Genomic DNA, 21,691 nt, shown 5'->3' with positions numbered 1-21,691 from the left:
CTGTGAGGAAAATATCTTTATGGATCTTTGCTGTTTTGGCTACATACCAGCTTATTTTTTAGCTTCAATACAAGGTCTACTGTTTCTACTTCTGTGTGTTTCTGGGTCCAGAGAAGTAAGTCCTAGAAGAATAAACAAAACCCCAATCAGTTAATACTCAAAATACTTTTCAAACTGCTCTATTTTAACAGGCGAGGCTACTGAGCAGGAAGGATAGGAAGGAAAAGGAGAATAAAGATGTAACTCAGATATAGCATTAAAGTACAAGCATAATTCTCCATATGATATTTTAACAATATTAATGAGATAATTTTTGACATCAGAACTAACAGTTGTAAATAAAATGTAAGAAACTCCTTTCTGAGGTAGCCCTTTTATATCAATGAAAAAACTGCAACTCAGAGTATAACACTAACTCCCATCCCTATTAAGTAGTAAGTAATTTATAAGGAACACTAACAAATTCAGATAACTGAACATGTAAACTTTCACATCTACAAACAAGCTCTTCTTGGCTTATTTGTGGTTGCCTTCATTATATTCATTCTCTTAAAATCACAGTCACTGGGAGTTTATGATCAGAAAGTTCACTTCAAGGCTAGCGCACCTCACGTTAAATAAAAATGAGACTATCCTTTATATTTTCACAAGTAGCTCAATTTAACATAGTCTGGTGACAAATTATAGATTATAAACAGTCAAAATACATTAAAAAATTGGGAATAGTTACTGGAAAAGGTGTTCAGATTTGAATCTTGATTCTAGCCAGTGCTATGCTAATAAATATTTAACCACCAATTCTCTAGGAAAAGTCTCTGGTTTGTATGTAGCATTTGCGAATGTGGTATAATACACCAACTGTAACCAATTTCAAGCTACCAACCTGAGATCACTGAACACAGAGTTGGGAAGAGATGTACACAGTTAGTTGCTGTGGATCAGTAGAAGTAGGGCTCTAGCTCACTGCTGGCTCCATTACTTAGCAATGATACAATCTGAAGCAAGTCACTTAATTTATAATCCTTGAGGGTTTCATAATGCAAATTATAACACACCTACTTCAATGCATCATTGTGAGGATTAAAAGACATTGTCCATATTAAACACCTACATAGCCCCTGGCACACAGCACATGATCTAGAAAAGTTAGGTATTACTATTTACAAAGTAGTGGATATGGATATAATCTCCCAGCCGCTAAGGATAATCTTATCTTTATTTTCAATAGCTGTTAATCATCACATAAACACAGTTTTCTAACCTCCTCACAAAGAGCTTCTAAATGGAGTGCCTCCAATTTCTGGGTCATTTCCTTCCGTCGGGTCTTGAACCAACCATCAAAATTTGGAGATTTTAGAAAATGCCTATAAAAATAAATTTTAAAAAAGCAAAGTTTGATTATGACTTACTTCCTCTCCTTGATACCTTTCCTACCTATAGCTTGGAGAACCATGTGAAACTTTTTTTTTTTTTTAATATAAGTTAAAGTCCAGTTTTTTTTTTTTTTTTTAAGATTTTTAACTTATTTATTCACAGAGACACAGAGAGAGAGGCAGAGACACAGGCAGAGGGAGAAGCAGGCATCATACAGAGAGCCTGACATGGGACTCGATCCTGGGTCTCCAGGATCATGCCCTGAGCTGCAGGCGGCGCTAAACCGCTGTGCCACCGGGGCTGCCCTTTTGTTTTGTTTTTAAACAAAGTTCTACAGATGGGTGAAAAAAGGGGAAAAAAAGACCAACCGGTAAAGTCCAATCCAATCGCCTTTTATTCTAGAGGTCAGTTGAGGTCCTGTTTTCTCAAGTGTTTTCATAAATTCTTCTGGAAGGAACTGTCTTAATTGGGGTGGACTCTAGAAATTATGACATACTGATTTAAAAATTAGAAATGGATATACTCCCAGAAGTTAATGACAGAGAACTCAAATAAGAATTTAATTGAATATAGTTATACCTTCCATGGAGAGATACTTTTCTGCAAAGGCATCAAGCTTGCCACGTATCTTTCCTAAAACCAAGAAAAAATTAACCTACATTAGGCATTCTTTTTTTTTTTTTTAAGATTTTATTTATTTACTTGAAAGAGACAGTGCGAGCAAGTGTAGGCAAGGGCAGAGAAAGAATCCCAAGCACACTCTGTGCTGAGCACAGAGCTTTGTGTGGGGTTCAATGCCATGACCCTGAGACCAGGACCTGAGCAGAAACCAAAAGTTGGATGCTCAACTGAGCCACTGATATGCCCCAAAGTTAGGCATTCTTACCTAGAGACTTTTCAAAAACATTTAAACAGATGGGCTTAAAAAAAATAGGTTTACAACAAGTTTTTCATCATATGCTCTTTTAATAGCAGCAATACATCACTCCCCATAACAGACATAGGAAATTTTAGACTGAATTGAGAAGTCAGACTTTGAATAAGAATTTAACTAAATCTTATGTAATCCAAGGGACTGCATATTTTTAATGAAAATCATTAACCTTATTGGGTATGTACCAGAAAATGTACTCAATATTTTACATGCATGATCTCTTTTAATCCTTGCAACCATCCCATGTGGCAATTCTTACTGGGAAAGAGACTTTGAAAAGCTAAGTAAGCTGCCCAGGTCATGCAGCCTGAACCTGAATTCAACCCATGCCTTAAGCACTACAGTAAAGTTCATTTCAAATCAAACAGATTTAAATGGAACAAAATTAATTAACATCTACAGACCAAGAAAGAATATTTTGCTTCAAAATGTAATAGTGGGGGAGGGGAGGAGCAAGATGGCGGAAGAGTAGGGTCTCCAAATCACCTGTCTCCACCAAACTACCTAGAAAACCTTCAAATTATCCTGAAAATCTATGAATTCGGCCTGAGATTTAAAGAGAGACCAGCTGGAATGCAACAGTGAGAAGAGTTCGCGCTTCTATCAAGGTAGGAAGACGGGGAAAAAGATAAAGAAAGAAAAGGCCTCCAAGGGGGAGGGGCCCCGCGAGGAGCCGGGCTGAGGCCGGGTCGAGTGTCCCCAGGACAGGAGAGCCCCGTCCCGGAGACGCAGGAGCTGCACCGACCTTCCCGGGGGAAAGGGGCTCGCGGGGAGTTGGAGCAGGACCCAGGAGGGAGGGGATGCCCTCGGGCTCCCGGGACAGTAACAGCAACTGCGCGCCCAGGAGAGTGCGCCGAGCTCCCTAAGGGCTGCAGCGCGCACGGCGGGACCCGGCGGGACCCGGAGCAGCCAGGAGGGGCTCGGGCGGCGGCTCCGCGGAGGGGGCTGCGGGGCGGGAGCAGCTCGGAGGGCTCGGGCGGCGGCTCCGCGGAGGGGGTTGCGCGGCCCTGGAGCGCGAATCCACCAGCGCAGGCTCCGGAGCACAGGGCGCCGGGACACAGCCCAGGATCCGGCCTCCCCCCGGGACAGGCAGAGACCGGGAGGGCCCAGGACAGCAAGGACGCTCCTGCCCCAGCTGAGCAGATCAGCGGCCCCGCCCCGGAGCCTCCAGGCCCTGCAGACGGAGTTCCTGCCGGAGCTGACTCCAGGTTTCCAGAGCTGCCCCGCCACTGGGGCTGTTCCTCCTGCGGCCTCACGGGGTAAACAACCCCCACTGAGCCCTGCACCAGGCAGGGGCACAGCAGCTCCCCCAACTGCTAACACCTGAAAATCAGCACAACAGGCCCCTCCCCCAGAACACCAGCTAGACAGACAACTTCCAGGAGAAGCCAAGGGACTTAAAGTACACAGAATCAGAAGATACTACCCTGTGGTTCTTTTTTTTTTTTTTTTTTGGTTTTATTTTTTTTGTTTTGTTTTGTTTTTTGTTTTGTTTTGCTTTTTGATTTGTTTCCTTCCCCCACCCCCCCTCTTTTTTCTCCTTTCTTTTTCTCTTTTTTTTTTCTTTCGTTTTTTTTTCTCTTCCCTTTTTTTTCTCTTTCTCTTTTCTTTCCTTCTTTCTCTCCTCTCTTTTTCTCTTTTTCCCAATACAACTTGCTTTTGGCCACTCTGCACTGAGCAAAATGACTAGAAGGAAAACCTCACCTCAAAAGAAAGAATCAGAAACAGTCCTCTCTCCCACAGAGTTACAAAATCTGGATTACAATTCAATGTCAGAAAGCCAATTCAGAAGCACTATTATACAGCTACTGGTGGCTCTAGAAAAAAGTATAAAGGACTCAAGAGACTTCATGACTGCAGAATTTAGAGCTAATCAGGCAGAAATTAAAAATCAACTGAATGAGATGCAATCCAAACTAGAAGTCCTAACGACGAGGGTTAACGAGGTGGAAGAACGAGTGAGTGACCTAGAAGACAAGTTGATAGCAAAGAGGGAAACTGAGGAAAAAAGAGACAAACAATTAAAAGACCATGAAGATAGATTAAGGGAAATAAACGACAGCCTGAGGAAGAAAAACCTACGTTTAATTGGGGTTCCCGAGGGCGCCGAAAGGGCCAGAGGGCCAGAATATGTATTTGAACAAATTCTAGCTGAAAACTTTCCTAATCTGGGAAGGGAAACAGGCATTCAGATCCAGGAAATAGAGAGATCCCCCCCTAAAATCAATAAAAACCGTTCAACACCTCGACATTTAATTGTGAAGCTTGCAAATTCCAAAGATAAGGAGAAGATCCTTAAAGCAGCAAGAGACAAGAAATCCCTGACTTTTATGGGGAGGAGTATTAGGGTAACAGCAGACCTCTCCACAGAGACCTGGCAGGCCAGAAAGGGCTGGCAGGATATATTCAGGGTCCTAAATGAGAAGAACATGCAACCAAGAATACTTTATCCAGCAAGGCTCTCATTCAAAATGGAAGGAGAGATAAAGAGCTTCCAAGACAGGCAGGAACTGACAGAATATGTGACCTCCAAACCAGCTCTGCAAGAAATTTTAAGGGGGACTCTTAAAATTCCCCTTTAAGAAGAAACTCAGTGGAACAGTCCACAAAAACAAAGACTGAATAGATATCATGATGACACTAAACTCATATCTCTCAATAGTAACTCTGAATGTGAACGGGATAGAGAAGCTGTGGTCTCTGTATACAATGGAATATTACTCAGCCATTAGAAATGACAAATACCCACCATTTGCTTCGATGTGGATGGAACTGGAGGGTATTATGCTGAGTGAAATAAGTGAATCAGAGAAGGACAAACATTATATGGTCTCATTCATTTGGGGAATATAAAAAATAGTGAAAGGGAATAAAAGGGAAAGGAGAAAAAAATGAGTGGGAAATATCAGGGAGGGAGACAGAACATGAGAGTCTCCTAACTCTGGGAAACGAACTAGGGGTGGTGGAAGGGGAGGTGGGCAGGGGGTGGGGTGACTGGGTGATGGGCACTGAGAGGGGCACTTGATGGGATGAGCACTGGGTGTTATTCTATATGTTGGAAAATTGAACACCAATAAAAAATAAATTTATTAAAAAAAAACAAAAAACAAAAAACAAAATGTAATAGTGAAGATCTCCAGGTTGCTCCCACATGATATTCCTAGACAGATTACATTAATAACTAACTACCTGGCATCTCTCTCCAATTCAGGCTCCATACTAAGACCACATTATGGTACTGTCTGATACTGTGAGGCAAGTTTTAGTATTTTATTTTTTTTTATTTTATTTTATTTATTTATTTATTTATTTATTTATTTATTTATTTATTTATTTATTTTTTTAGTTTTAGTATTTTAATATGCTATTCTACAGAGTTTTATAGAAGGAACCATATCATGTAGTCATTTATTCCATAAGTATTGAGTGCTATCAGATACCAGACTGAGGAAAAGATAATGAACAAGACAGATAAGGTCCCTATCATTATGGAGTTAGCAGTCTCATGGATATCATATCAAATCATGCTCAAGAAAATAGTATCAGAGGGGTGGCTCAGTTGGGTTAAGTGTCCAACTCTTGGTTTTGGCCCACATTCGTGACCTCAGGGTCATGAGATCAGGCCCCACACTGGGCTCCTCACTCAGCACAGAGTCTGCTTGAGATTCTCTGCCCCTCCTCCTGCTCATGAGCTTTCTCTCTCTCTCTAAATAAAATCTTAAAGTGGCTTTGAAAAAAAAAAGAAAGAAATAATATCAGAGAAAGAGGCTCCAGGTTAACCCTCTTTTAAGGTATAAAGTGCAATAATTATGTAGTATTTCATAATTATTTCATTTAAGATTCAAAGCAACCCTGTAAGATAATTAGGAAAAGTGGAATTAGCCATATTTTACAGATAAAGAAATGAGGGCAGAGGAAGGAAGTGACTTGCCAAAGTTACATAGTTAATATTAGAAGAGAGTCCAGGTCTCTTGCAAAGGGCTCTATTTTTAATCATCAAACACATGAGCAGGCAAAGCACACAACTGAAGGTTTTGTGGATGGGGAAAGCATTCACATATCCCTCAACTAATCACTAAATTAAGCAAATATGTGTGTTAACTTACTAATGGAATGATGAAGCTTTGTGTCAGTTCCAAAAAATAGCGTCGGAGAATAACACTTTGAGCCTCTGAAGGACGCTTCTGTTGTACACCCTTAAAAGAAAAAGCAATGAGAACCTACATTCTAGTGTAAGAGAAAATAAAACAATGCATAATTATAGTAATCAATTGATATGTAAATACATATTTTTACTTGATTTAAAAAGAACCCTAGAACCTCATCTTGAAGTAATTTAACTTGAAGTTCACTGTGCAATATCTTGTGGAAAAACCCTTAGAGTAAAACATCACTGTTCATCTCACACTTAAAAGTATCAGTTTACAATGAAGTGTTTTTATTTCATACTTGCTGTATGAGTATTATTTACATTTTCCAAAAAATGCTAACTATCCTCTGTTATAGATGCTAAACTACCTCATGGAAGAGTCTATAACTTTTTCACTGTAACTCCTAAGTTTCTAGAAAGACCAGTACTAGTTGGTAGCGGCAGCTCCACATTTCAAGCCCATAATCATTGCTGCTTTAATCTCCTGATTTTTATGAAGTTTTGGTTCAAAAGAAAGACCTCATTTTACATATCATACATAATGCACATACTGCCTAGATATTGCATACCTGCACAAGGAAATTTAAATTAATAATATAAGCAAGTAATTACCTTCTGTAATTGTTTTATGATCTCTTCATCTCTGTTTAGATATGGCTTATAAGAAGTATAAACTCCTAAAAAGAAAAGAAAATAAGGTAAATAGTAAGACCCAAGTACCCACATAAGTATATATTTAAGAATTGATAAAAATAATAAAATATAATAATAAAAAGTCAATACCAGGTTTAGAATCCAGTGTCTTTAAGTTCTTCAATTTTTTTACTTTAACCTGCTTAGGAATTTCACCTGAAGGAAATATCATAAAGATTCTTATAATTATTCAAGTTTTATATATTACAAAACCGGAATTTTGCAAGATTAATAATCCACTGACTGTTTATTACTTAGTCAGGGATCTTGTAGCTAAAGTATTCTTTTTTGTTAATTTTATTTATTTACTAGAGAAAGAGAGAGAGAGAGAGAAAGCAAGTGAAAGCAGGGGAAGGTGCAGAAGGGGAGAGAGAGAATCTCAAGCAGGCTCCACACTCAGCGCCAGAGCCCAATGCAGGGCTCGATCTCACGACCCTGAGATCACGACCTTAGCTGAAATTAAGAGTCAAATGCTTAACTGACTGAGCCACCCAGGCGCCCCTAAAGTATTCTTCTTAATATCAAATAATATTCAAGAGTTTATTCCTGATACTTTAAAACTGGATAAAGGGAATGCTGGATTATTATAGCATTACGGAAAAAATGTATATAAATTATATAAAATGGGTATTTGATCTTTCATTAATATCCATTACTTAAAACTTTTCCTTTTGTCACTCAATTTATAATTTAAAATATTTGTGCCAAATACATGAAATTGAAAAATCTATGTGCCTAATATTAATAAAATACCCTTGAAGAGTAAATGGAATTGCAAGCAACTCCTATAGTATTCAAAAGTTTTCTGATACCTCCCTGTCTGTTCCCGCATTGTAGAAACTTACACTGCCACCAGGTGGTGACAGTGTATGTCACAACCACAGACCTGAGCCATAAAGGGATAGGCCTCCCAAGCAGCATATGCTGTGTTCTGGTCTTCGGGTCAAGAGAAGCTACAATCTAAACAACTCTCTAATTAGGAGAAAAATGCCCCAAGACAAGCACTTAAAAGGATCATTAACACACTACTTTTTTTCCTTACTCTTAGGCAGGGAGAGGGAGGACAAAGTGGACCTAAGAAGTGAAAAACAATCTAGAGCTTATCTAATTCAAGGCTCTAAATTGACAACATATTTTTGTTTAAATTTAAATGCTAACTACAGTTTTCTCTGGGGGTGGTTCTGCAGGAACACAGAATTTTCACTTATAATCTTGTTAAAAAATTTTAGAAGTATGTACTATGGTAAAACTCTACTTTGAAGTACTTTCAATCTTACAGAAAAGCTGCAGAATAATAAAAATGATATCCTAATTTTATTAATCGTCTCAATAATAACTTTAAACAGACACTATTAAATAAGTCGATATCAGGTACAAATAGACTGATTTTTTTCCCATTGATTCAGTAAATGTTAATAAATGCAAGATACTGGAGATAAAAACTAGTTCCTGGTATCAAATAGCTCACAATCTAAAGGCAAAGTAAGACAAATTGAGATATATGACAATTTGGAAGGATATCTGCTGGGATAAACAAGATCCTATAGAAACACAAAAGAGTGTCTTGGCCAAAGAGGAGTGAAAAAATTATTGAGGTTTCCTAAAGGAAGTGATATGTAAGCAGTCTTATAAGAGAAATAAAAAGTTATCCAGGGAGAAAAAGATGTTTGAGGTAGAGTTGAGTCCAGAAGCATTAACAGCATGTTGCCTAAAGAGTTATACATAATGGTAAGGATAGTACTACCACCACATACTCCATCCTTATTTGTGCCAGTCCTGATCTAAGACTACTGCATGAATGATTGCATTTAATCTTCTCTAAGAAGCAGGTTTTATCAAGTCCATCTCACAGATGAAGAAACTAAGGCATGGATAAAACTGACCTGGTATGCACCAGCACTGGCTCTTTCCTGCATCATCATCCACTCTGATTGGCCAATATCCCATTCAGATAGGTTGTTGGCTCTAGAGGAAAAACTTGTCCAAGGACACACAGATAACATGGTTGAACCACGATATGGAATGAGGCAGTCTAACTCCTGAGCCATCACTCTTATCCACTATACTACAGAGGCAGGAATGAAGAGTATGTTAAGACAGGCAAGAGATAAAGCTACAGAAGTACTCAAAGGTCAAATCAAGAGGAACTATAAAGATGTCTAACATCCAAGGTGACTGAGAGATCAGAAGCATGAGCATGGCAGGCAGTGGATGGGGAGACTGAGCTGACAGGATCAAATCTGCATTTAACACATTCTCTGACACGAGGTGGTGATAACGTAAGCCACAGCTACAGGCCTGAACTACAGATAGACAGGACTCATGAGCAGGTCTGCTGTGTTGCACAAAGGAGCTTGAAGTGAAAGAGAAAAGCCCAGAGGATAAAATAGAAGCATTGTGGAGTACTGCTCCTGGGTAGATACAGAACCTGAATGAAGCAAGACGTGTGCGGCAAGGAACGAACAGGGAAGACAGGGAGCCCCTGGAACTCTGTGGAGGAGAGAAAGCCATGAAGCTTTGGGGACAGACTGGGAGAAGAGCAAAGTCCAGAAATACCCAAGTTTCTAGAATTTTTTTTTTTAGATTTTTATTTATCTATTTTAGAGAAGGAAAGAAAAAGTGTATGTATATGTGAGCAGGGGGAAGGACAAAGGGAGTGAATCTGACAGACTCCTCACTGAGCCTGGATCCGTCTCAGATGCTTTTAGTCTAGATTAAGAGGACAAAACTATGAAAATAAATGTCAATATTAAATTAAGATTCTAAAAAATGTTCCATATCTTCTTATAGCTAAGACTCTGGTGACTGCTGTATTCTAAATTATCACTAAATCATAGAGAGAGGATACCAGTGAAATGGCAGGTGACTATGACATTTACAGAATGCCATGAGTCAGGAACTCATCTAGCAAAGAATTTGAGGCTAAAGAGGCTGTTTTAAGAACACACAGATCTGACAGCCAAAGTGAAGTTATCTGCTCCTTCCTCTATTTTTTAAGACTTTTAAGGATTTCAGTATAAGATTGAGTCTAGTGTTTGTAAATAATAGAATTTAAACAGTTATTGCTTCAGTCTAACATATCTATGTAGATTTATGTATATACTGGAAAGAATATCTCATAAATATTAAATAATATTTTAAATATATCTATGTACACCAAAAGAAGTCTTTTTTTTTTTTAAGATTTTATTTATTTAGAGAGAAAGAGCATACACAAGCCGGCAGGAAGGGAAGAAGGAGAGGGAGAAGTAGGCTCCCTGCTGAGCACAGAGCCTGATGTGGGGCTTCATCCCAGGAGCCTGGGATCATTACCTGACGTGAAGGCAGACAATTAACCAACTGAGCCACTCAGGTGCCCCAAAAGAACTATTTTTTTAAAGATTTTATTTATTTATTTATTCCTGAGAGACACACAGAGAGAAGCAGAGACACAGAGGGAGAAGCAAGCTCCCAACGGGGAGTCCGATGCAGGATTCAATCCTGGGACCAGGATCATGCCCTGAGCCAAAGGCAGATGCCTAACTGCTGAGCCACCAAGGCGTCCTCCAAAAAAAGTCTTTAAAAGTAACATACCATAAAGTTGTTTAAAAATATTTTCAATATCTCAAGTCTCACTATTTCAATAAACAACCCATGACTGTCCAGTGAGGAATGTCAGAGAGACCATTAAATTATCATCAAGTTAACAAAGCTTCTAATCTCTGAATTATTTTACTCATTTAAATACATTCATACATACATACATTCATAATACAACAGTTACGATAGGCCAAATACTATTTATCTCTTCTTCAAGGAAAGCACAACCTTTGACCATTTCTTAATACAATTGCCAGAGAAATGTATAATACTTATTTGAGACCTAGCAGAGAATTTTGTGCCAAGTTCAATAATTCAAGCTTCTACAAGGTTTTATTCAAGCAGTGTTGGAAATTCCCATTTAATTGGGCTTATACATATACTAAAAGTTGCTCAAATTTTGAGGCTTCGTTGTTGTAATTCATTTCATGTTTATAACACTAGAATATTAGATGTACATTTTTTACTAGGAGGACATGATGGGTTACACATAAAAGAATCTGTATATTTTAGTGGGAAGTTATGCTCTTCTCCAAAGGCCCTTATTCAGATCGCCTCCAAAAAAGCTTTCCATTAACATAATTAAAAAGTAATTAAGAGATGAAAACAAAGGGGAAGAAATAAATCTGCTCAGCCAATTCACATACTAAAAACAGAACACTGAGTTTATATTTTACCTGCAGGTTTAAGGTCTCCTATTCGAATAATGTGTGGCCAGTGCTGGAGTGTTTTTGCAAAAAAAGGGTTGGTTACTCCTAATATGACTGAAGGCCTGCATAAAACAAAACAGAAACAAAGTGAGAAGAAGACATATGTTCCAGTGAAGAATAATTTATAATTTCTTTAGACTGAACAATAGATCATCTCTTCCCTCACTCAATGCATTACGTATCAACTGTCTGCCAGGCATCATGTTTAGGACCAGGCAAGTGAAGATGAAAAGACATGGTCTTTCTACGAGCATATAGAACGAAAAGCATACATACCCGATTACAATGCCACAAAGCAGAAAATAGAGAAGGTGGTATATAACATACGATAATTACAAAGGAGAAACGATGTCTATCAGGGTATTCAAAGACAGCTTTACCAGGGGTGCCAGGGTCGCTCAGTCTGTTAAGCATCCAACTCTTCAGTTCAGCTCAGGTCATGATCTCAGGGTCATGATCTTGGGGTCCTAAGACTGAGCCCCACATAGGGTTCCACACTCAGTAGAGTCTGCTTGAAGATTCACTCTCCCTCTCCCTCTGTCCCTCCCGCCACCTGCCCCCACCATGTGTGCACATGTTCTCTCCCTAACATAAAAAAATCGAAAAACAAAGACAGCTTCACCAAAGAGAGGACATTTGTGCAAAGATATGAAAGATGAATAGAAATTCTTTCCAAGTGGGTATGGGAGTTAAAGGTGATGCAGGAGAACAAATAGTATGAGCAAATCAATGAAATGAGATCATGGTGTGCTTGAAGAACTACAAATAGCTCAGCATTCCTACAGCATAAACCGAGAATGATAAACAGTCAGAAATGAAAGTAGATGGGCAGATGCTGGCCAGATTATTAAGTACCAAGTTAATACGCTAAGAAGTTTAAAAATCTTATAGGCATGGGCAGCCCGGGTGGCTTAGCGGTTTAGCGCCACCTTCAGCCCAGGGTGTGACCCTGGAGACCCAGGATGGAGTCCCACGTCAGGTTCCCTGCATGGAGCCTGCTTCTCCCTCTGCCTGTGTCTCTGCCTCTCTCTTTCTCTCTGTGTCTCTCATGAATAAATAAATAAAATCTTTAAAAAAATAAAATAAAAAAAATATCTTATAGCCAAATGGAAGGTACTAGAGAATCAAATGGAAGGATGCCACATGAATGAAAATGTAGGAAGATCACTCTAGGGGAAATCTGGAAGATGCTCTACAAAGAGGAGAAGGGTATTGTGGACATTGCTGCTATAAACATTGGGGTGCCCACAATAACCAAACTGTGGAAGGAGCCTTGGTGTCCATCGAAAGATGAATGGATAAAGAAGATGTGGTTTATGTATACAATGGAATATTACTCAGCCATTAGAAACAACAAATACCCACCATTTGCTTCAACGTGGATGGAACTGGAGGGTATTATGCTGAGTGAAGTAAGTCAATCGGAGAAGGACAAACATTATATGTTCTCATTCATTTGGGGAATATAAATAATAGTGAAAGGGAATAGAAGGGAAGGGAGAAGAAATGTGTGGGAAATATCAGAAAGGGAGACAGAACATAAAGACTCCTAACTCTGGGAAACGAACTAGGGGTGGTGGAAGGGGAGGAGGGTGGGAGGTGGGGGTGAATGGGTGACGGGCACTGAGGGGGGGCACTTGACGGGATGAGCACTGGGTGTTATTCTGTATGTTGGTAAATTGAACACCAATAAAAAATAAATTTATTAAAAAAAAAAAACAAAGAGGAGATGGGGTTTGGGAGAATGCAACAGCAGATATGACAAAGACTGGAAATAGTAAGAGCAGGAAGAGACTTTTGGGAAGCAGATAACAAATATTACTATGAGAGAGATTTAATGCTGTTGAATTGATGGAATTTGGTAAAACTTGATGTGGGGCATATTAAGAAGGAGAAATTTATGAAAACTTAAAGTTTTTGATAACTAAGTGAAAAGTAGTACCATTCATGAAAAGCAGCATGGGTTTAGGGAAGAAAACAAGGAGACAGAAGGAATTCAGTTTTATACATTTAGTTCAAGTGCCATTAAGATGTCCAGGTGGTAAAGTGGTAAAAAACAACAACAAAGCTCTGGACATAGGTCTGCACCTTGCAAAGATGTGGGCTAGGCAGATAAATTTCAGTCATCAGTATATGGGTGTTAACAGAGGCAGTGGATATAGATAAGATTCCTCAGAAAGAATTATCAGTCTGAAATCAGATCCCAGAACACAGCACTGAGAACACCAACATTTAAGGTGCTGGCAGAGACAGAGAGATCTGCACAGGAGACTGAGATGCCTCACCAGAGAGCCAGGTGAGACTGGTGTCAAGGATTAAAAAATGCTTTCAAGCTCAACAGCTTAAATGTCGTAAGAAAGGGAAGGCAGGAAAAATAGGGCAGAATGTGCTCATGGGGTTGGGCAGGAAGAGGGTCTTGATGACTATGCAAGAATGACTTAACTAGAGAAATCAACCAGCACACTGAGAAGCAACCAGAAAACCAAGAGGTAGAGACAGTAAATGGAGATTTTTGTTGTTATTCTAGAAATTTAGTTACGAAAAAAAAGGTGAGCAATAGAGCAGAAGCTAAGAGAGAAATGATAAGATAATTTTTCCCCTTTGACATACTGGGAAGAATTTTCATGTTTCCATGCTAATTCAATGAAGAGGAAGAAGAGGAAGAAGGAAAGGGAAGTTATAGAGCAAGAAGAGATAACTGATGCTGTAAGAGGCCCTGAAGTAAGGCAAGAAAACAGAACTCAAAGTATAGTCAGATGGCTATTAATGATAATACAGCTTCCACTAATAAAACTATTCAAAGAAATAAGATTGACAGCTGAAATGTAGAAGTATTATAAGCAGCTCCTAAAACCTTCCTTTATAAAATCAAGGTGCCAATAAGCTCAAGATTTAATTTTAACATAATTTGGTTATATTATACAGGTAATACTTGGTCAATAAAAGTTATTTTGTTTACTCACGGGGCTTGAGTACGAGTAGTATATTCTTTGAATTCACTGTCATGAATAGTGAAATAAGGTCGGAAGTCACTGAAGTACTTTAATGGAGAAATACAGCTGTGGAGCAAGAAGAATATTTAAAACAAAGGGCACAAAAATTAAAGGCCCTACTCAATAACTATAAAACATCAATACACTCAGTATACTTAACAATGTAATAATTTATTTCAGTAAACAGCAAATTCATTTTAGAAAACCAGAAAGACAGTGGAAATGTGTAATAATGTGGAATAGTGTGTTGAAAAAAACACTAGACTTGGGGCTGAAGATGGGGTAAAACTCTGGCATTCTCATTCCCCAGTTAATACATCTTTTACTAGACACTGACTATTCACGCAACTAATATTTGTCAGGTGCCAGCTTTGTCTAAGTGAATGAATGTTTACTAAGTGAATGAATGTTTACTAAGTGAATGAATGTTGTCTAAGTGAATGAATGTTACTGTCTAAGTGAATGAATGTTTACTGGAACCTGGTTCCAGCCCTCATGGAGCCTGAATTAATTTTCTCATCCATGAAACAGTACAATCATGAGCATAGCCTTCTAACAAGGCAGGCAGTTGTGTGGATCAACGCAATCAGTGTGCAAACATATCACAGGTGGGAAAATGCAACTATCACCATCAAGAACCAAATATACTCACTTAACAAGTGCCAATACAGTCTCTGATGACTCTGATGGTGATGGTGCCATGACCACAAGGGGCTCCCCCAACAGAACCAGCTCCCAAAGCATCTGACTATGAAGGAAAACTGGGCAGAAACATCTGAAAGATATTTATACAGTAAAAGTGTTATTTATCCAATTGTTTTTTCTTTTAATTCTTAGGTAATAGTTCTAAAAATTTCATATTGATATAAATCCTTCCAGCTATTTATACCTTGTTGTGATATACAAATTCATTTAGAATACAGTAATGCATAAGTCCCTTTTATCCACATAAAAACATACCAATTTGACTCATTCCAATTTTTAGAAAATCAAATGCAATATATTGACACACAAATGGCTAACAAATAATAAAAGCATATAAAATAATTAAATTGTACCATATGTAGACCTATTTCATAATATTGCTCTCTTTCATTTGCATTTCTATTCTGAATATTTTGAAGAAAACAAGAAAAATTAATTTTCCAAAGGAATGTACTTATTTTAAAAGCTAATGCTGGAGATCCCTGGGTGGCTCAGCGGTTTGGTGCCTGCTTTTGGCCCAGGGCATGATCCTGGAGACCCAGGACCGAGTCCCACATCAGGCTCCCAGCATGGGGCCTGCTTCTCTGTCTGTCTGTGTCTCTGCTTCTCTCTCTCTCTGTGTCTTTCATGAATGAATGGATAAATAAAATCTTTAAAAAATAAAAATAAATAAATAAAAGCTAATGCTGGGCAGCCTGGGTGGCTCAGCAGTTTGGTGCTACCTTCGGCCCAGGGTGTGATCTTGGAGACCTGGGACTGAGTCCCGCGTCGGGCTCCAGGTATGGAGCCTGCTTCTCCCTCTGCCTATCTGTGTCTCTGCATCTCTCTGTGTCTCTCATGAATAAATAAATAAAATCTTAAAAAAAAAAAAAAAAGCTAATGCTTTCAGGGCATCTGGGTGGCTCAATGGGTTAAGCATCTGACTTAGGCTCAGGTCATGATCTCCAGGTCCTGGGATCTAGTCCCACATTGGGCTCTCAGCTCAGCGGGGAGTCTGCTTGTCCTTTTCCCTCTGCTCCTCCCCATGCTTGTGCTTTCCACCCCCCTCTTTTTCAAATAAATAAATAAAAATCTTTTAAAATTTTTAAAAATAAAAGCTACTAGTTTCATATTAAAAAATGATGAAAACAAATCACAAGGGGAAGTTCTAATGCTAAACAATAGAATGATTTCCTGGGCATATCCTTCCCTTACAAAAATGTTCCTTATTTTTATAGGAGCCCTGGAATTAGATGGAAGCCTATCAGGACACAACTCTGGTACACTACTTAGCCTCAGACATTTGGTAACATACTTACTTAGTAATTTCCTCCTATTAGGGTAATGATGTTTCCTAGTAGATTAGAAAATATCTACTTATAAAAATCATAACCAATCTACCTAGTTGAAAACACATACACAAAGAGAAGGAAGGAAGGAAGAATGCTTAAGTGCAAAAATATAAAACATATTTGTGAAATGGAAATTAGGGAAAGTTAATTTTAACTATTCAAAGGCAAGAAAAAATGTGAAGGAAGTAGGAAAAAAAGAAACGAACAAAAACAAAATAATAAACAGTTCAAGGATAAAGCAAGGGAGCTCTTCTTCCTCTTTCTTTCCTAAACAATTTGATCCTAAAGCAGAACATGTGCATGGTAGGTACCTCTGCCAGGAAGGAAAGGAAGACATGTTGGTTCAGAGGAGGGTGAGAGGGCCTATGTGAGATGAGGGAGATATTCACATGGAGGAGGTGGCTTCCTGTGGGGCTTTTGGAACCCAAATGTGGTGAAGAAGGTGTACATGTGTGGAGGTAATCTGATTTGGGGTGACAGAGACCAAGAAGTGTGAGAGGCCTGGAGGAGCATACTGGTATAGGGTATCAGAAGTGTGCTGATGTTGCCCATGGTGGGACATAAGAGCAGGGGAAATAGGGTGTTCACATGGAGAGGCCTGGAAAGAGGTGTAGAAGCACAGTAAGATAGGGAGGGCATTCCTATTGGGCAGCCAGAGCACAAGAAAGGTGAGGATGGCATCCATATGAAGAGAGGGCCTATGTACAACATAGAAGCCTAAATGGGGTAGGAGAATAACCACATGGGGGTCAATCTGGCATGCGTAGAGACTGGGAAGGTTAAAGAAGGTAATCCACGAAGAAGGGCAGCTGGGTATGGAGTGTCAGAGCCTAAAAAGGGTAAGAAAATCATTAGCACAGAGGAGAGGGTTTAAGCAGAGATGACAGATTGGTTACTAACAAGGACCAATCAAATAAATAAATTAAGGATAATAAGAGGTAGTTCCTCAGAAAGGGAAAAGAAATACAAATACAGAAAGGGAGAACACTAGAATGAATCCTGTCTTGTAGGATTGGAATTGGGGGTAGTGGTGTGACTTTATGGTTTTCAATATAGATAGATATAAAAATAAATATAGGTGATCCTTGGGTGGCTCAGCGGTTTGGCGCCTGCCTTTGGCCCAGGGTGTGATCCTTGGAGTCCCGGGATCGAGTCCCACATCAGGCTTCCTGTGTGGAGCCTGCTTCTCCCTCTGCCTGTGTCTCTGCCTCTCTCTCTCTCTCTCACTGTGTCTCTCCTGAATAAATAAAATCTTTTATATATATATATATTCAAAAATGTATATATATATATATTATATATCAGCATGTATGTATGCACCCCTTTACAAATATATATATATCCCCTATATATATAATATGTATCCCCTAGCTCTGTCCACTGGGAGGGCCTAAAATCAGTGATATCCCAATAGCAATGAGTAAAACTAGTACCCAGATCTTGGCTTCTGAATCCTATTCTCCACTAAAAAAAAAAGTAGAGAAATGGCTGAATCCAGAGCTAGGGAGGAAAAAAATACAAGATAATCTTGGAACCCAAAAGGACTGAAAACATATGTCCATACAAAGGCTTATACACAAATGTTCATAGTAGCATTACACATAATTGCTAAAAAGTAAAAACCATCTGAATGTCCCTCAGTGAATTAATGAATAAACAAAATATGGTATATCCACACAATGGAACATCATAAAATGAACAAACAATTCATTGCTACTGCATGGATAAACCACAAAAATGATATGCTAAGTAAAAGAAAGATGCAAAAAGCCACAGATTTTATTATTCTATTTATATGGTTTGGCCAGAATAGGCAAATCTATAGAAATCAAAAGTAGATTAGTGATTTCCAGGGGCTGGGGGGAAAGAAGAAATGGGAAATAATTGCCACTAGGAACAGGATTACTTTTTGAAGTGATCAAATGTTCTAGAACTAGATAGTAGTGATGCACAACTTTGGGAATATAGTAAAAACCACTGAACTCTATATTTTTGAAAGAGTGAATATTATGGTCTGTGAATTATATATCAATTTTTTTAATTAAAAAAGAACAGATTAGCCTGGAACATCTTACACAAGAAAGCAAGGAAGTGTTTAAAGAATGACAAGAATAAAAAAAAAAAAATAGAGGCCATTTGAAGTGAGACAGGTCTTACTAGCCAAGTTGAGGACAACTGAAAAATCAAATGAGAATAATGGACTTTAATAACCTATTGAAAAACCAGGAAACCAACAGTCCATATGGATATACACAGTATGATGTTTTAAAATATTTCTAAAAATTCTTTGATACCTCCTTTAAAAATGAAGCCTAATTCTCCCTTTCTTAGCTGTGGGCTCAATTAATGGCTTACCTGTAATGAACTGAATGAAGACCGTACACAACTTTGAAGGTTGGGTCATAAAAGACATATTGGCTTTAGCCTGGTCTCAGATCATTCTGAATACTGTGAGAACATTCAAGCTGCCCTATGGCCAGGTCCACATGGCTAGAAATGAGGCCTCCTGCTAGCAGCCACAAGGAACTGTGACCTCCAGCCAGAAGCCAAGTAAGTAAGCCTTTAAGGGAAATAGATCCTCCAGCCGAGACCCTCATGCCCCATTTGTCCAACTGACTAGAATCCTGGCTGATATCTTGACTGTAACTACATAAGAGATCTAGAGCTAGAACCATCTAGTGAAGCTGTCCCCAGATTCCTAACCCTCAGAAGCTATATTAAGTAATATTTGTTCTTTTAAGCCTCAAGTATAAGGGTAACACAGTTACCCACAGATAACACAAAGTGCCCTATACAAAATAATCACAAGAAGGAAAACAAATAGTTTATCAATTAAGAAGCTTGGAGAATATCACAAAGTAAACATCATCAGTAATGAAGCAAGTTATCTCCTTGCCAAAGACACAGAGCTTGAATCTAATTTGAGTAAATCACAAACAAATCTAAATTGAGGGATTTCCTGTAAAATAACTGTCCTGTAATACACAAGATGCTCAAGTGTATGAAAGAAAGATTGAGGATCTATTCCAGAATGAGAGAGAGAGAAACTGCAGAGGCATGACAAGTAAGTACAATAGGTAATTCTGAACTAGATAGTGTTGTGACAACTGGTGACATCTGAATTAATGGTATTAATTTATCAATGTTAATTTCCCAATTTTGATGGCTGCATTAGCAAGACTTGACCCAGCACAAAGGAGATAGATCCCTACATTCAACTGCATTTCTGCCACTCCGCTTCAAACACCTTTCCAGGTCTCAGTCCTTTGCTCTCAAGCTTATTACTCTTGGTATAAAAATATCACCTTCAATATGAGTGATAAACACTTATTCACATGAATAAACCTACAATGTAAGTTCTCTACATACAAAACAAAGACTGTTGTCCTGAATGAAGGACACATCTGAGTGTCAGATATTAAATGCTCAGCACAGCACTATCTCTGTGTAAGCCTATCATGTTTGACTTCTAGTTTTCTCACCTTCTGAGCAACAATGAAAAAACAACAAACTCACTCAACTTTTTTTTGAGATTTTATTTATTTAAGAGAGAGAGAGAGAGTGTCCTACCTAGAGTAGGGGGAGGGGCAGGAGAGAGAAAGAGAATCTCAAGCAGACTCCTTACTGAGCATGGTGCCAGATATCTGGCTCCACCTCACAACCTTGAGGTCATGACCTGAGCAGGAGGCTTGCCCGACTGAGCCATCCAGGTGCCCTTCACTTGTCCTACTTTAAAAACAAGAACATGTCATTCATAATCAGAAGAAAAGATACAAGCTAATAAAAAGTGTCAGTGGTAGGAATAATTACCAGAAAAGCAAAGACAACTGATAATAAACTGAAAAGCATTTAGATTTGTACCCAGCAGTTCAAAAGAAAACATGTCTAGTAACCAAACTTTGTTAACTTATGCCAATTCTTTAATTTATTCCTAAGTATCAAAAGTATAAATGGTAGGGGTGCCTGAATAGCTCAGATAGTTAAAGGGACTGACTCTTGGTTTCAGCTCAGGTCATGATCTCAGGGTCACGAGACTGAGCCCCACGTGGGGCTCTGTGACATGCATGAAGCTTGCTTAGGATTCTCTCTTCCTCTCCCTTTGCCCCCTCCCACCTGCTTGTGTGCAGGTGCTCTCTCTCTCTCTCTCTAAAACAAGAGGGGGGGGGCACCTGGGTGGCTCAGTCTGTTAAGCATTTGCCTTTGGATAGAGCCCCACATCTGGCTCCCTGCTCAGCAAGGAGTCTGCTTCTCCCTCTGCCCCTCCCCCAGCTCGTGCTCTCTCTCTCTCTCAAATAAATAAAACCTTTTTTAAAAAAGTAAAATAGTAAAAAAGAAAAAAAAAAGTAAAATAGTATGCATCCTTCTTAGTATATTTTTCCTGTGATATTATTCCTTTATTTGGGGGACACTCCCTCTTTTCATTCTAAGAATGCTACAATATTTAATTTTTAATTTTTATTTTTAAAAATTTTTTTACAATATTTAATTTTTAAAAGAAAACCAATTTTTAAAATAAGATTTATAATTTACATACAGTAAAATTCACATTTAATAAAGATATAGAACACTTCCATCACTCCAAAGCTTCCCTTGTCCCCTTTGTAGTTGATTTCCCTCCCCCACTCCTAGGCAACCACTGATTTGATGCCTTTCCCTTTTCTAGAATATCATGTAAATGGAATCATTCAGTAAGTAGCTCTTTAATATCTGGCTCCTTTCAGTAAGCATGATGCTTCTGAGAGTCCCCTACACTGCAGACTGTATCAAGGTGCACTCTTTTTTTTTAATTGCTAAGTAGTATTCCACGTACATGCATAATCACAATTTGTTTATCCATTTACCAAGTTATGGACATTTGCATTGTTTCCAGTTTTAGGCTGGTATCAATAGAGCTGCTATAAATATTTGCATACAGGTCTTTGTGTGGATATGTGCTTTCATATTTATTGGGGTAAATTCCTAGAAGGGGGATTACAGAGCTGTGCTAGGACCAAGTGTATAAAACCAATCAAGCATATAAAACTAACCACTCTCTGAAGCAGTCCATGCAGTTTAAAGGTCACACATCCACAAAAGTCTATACACACAAAAAAACCAAACCCGAGAACCCATTCTAAATCTTTTACATGACTCTCAATTACATGTATTACTATTTAAGAACTGCTCAGCAGGGGATCCCTGGGTGGCGCAGCGGTTTAGCGCCTGCCTTTGGCCCAGGGCGC

At 38.7% G+C, this 21,691-nt stretch overlaps 1 protein-coding gene across 12 annotated transcripts in view; it reads right to left on the bottom strand.

Moving 5' to 3' along the window:
• DENND6A (DENN domain containing 6A) overlaps positions 1 to 21,691 on the bottom strand; it is an 89,875-nt gene that overhangs the window by 2,680 nt on the left and 65,504 nt on the right. For all 12 annotated transcript variants that reach the window (XM_049098136.1, XM_025456317.3, XM_049098135.1 and 9 more), the window contains 10 exons: positions 15,086 to 15,208; positions 14,404 to 14,499; positions 11,408 to 11,502; positions 7,242 to 7,307; positions 7,071 to 7,135; positions 6,415 to 6,504; positions 1,954 to 2,007; positions 1,743 to 1,852; positions 1,262 to 1,364; positions 48 to 122 (listed from right to left, as the gene is read on the bottom strand). In XM_049098136.1, coding sequence (XP_048954093.1) covers positions 48 to 122; positions 1,262 to 1,364; positions 1,743 to 1,852; positions 1,954 to 2,007; positions 6,415 to 6,504; positions 7,071 to 7,135; positions 7,242 to 7,307; positions 11,408 to 11,502; positions 14,404 to 14,499; positions 15,086 to 15,208 — 877 coding nt within the window. The remainder of the gene's footprint in view (positions 1 to 47; positions 123 to 1,261; positions 1,365 to 1,742; positions 1,853 to 1,953; positions 2,008 to 6,414; positions 6,505 to 7,070; positions 7,136 to 7,241; positions 7,308 to 11,407; positions 11,503 to 14,403; positions 14,500 to 15,085; positions 15,209 to 21,691) is intronic.

This window comes from Canis lupus, chromosome 20 (genome assembly GCF_003254725.2).
Source record: "Canis lupus dingo isolate Sandy chromosome 20, ASM325472v2, whole genome shotgun sequence".
Lineage (NCBI taxonomy): Eukaryota > Metazoa > Chordata > Mammalia > Carnivora > Canidae > Canis > Canis lupus.
Note: the sequence above shows the minus strand (reverse complement) of the source record. Positions and strands in the feature narration are given on the sequence as shown.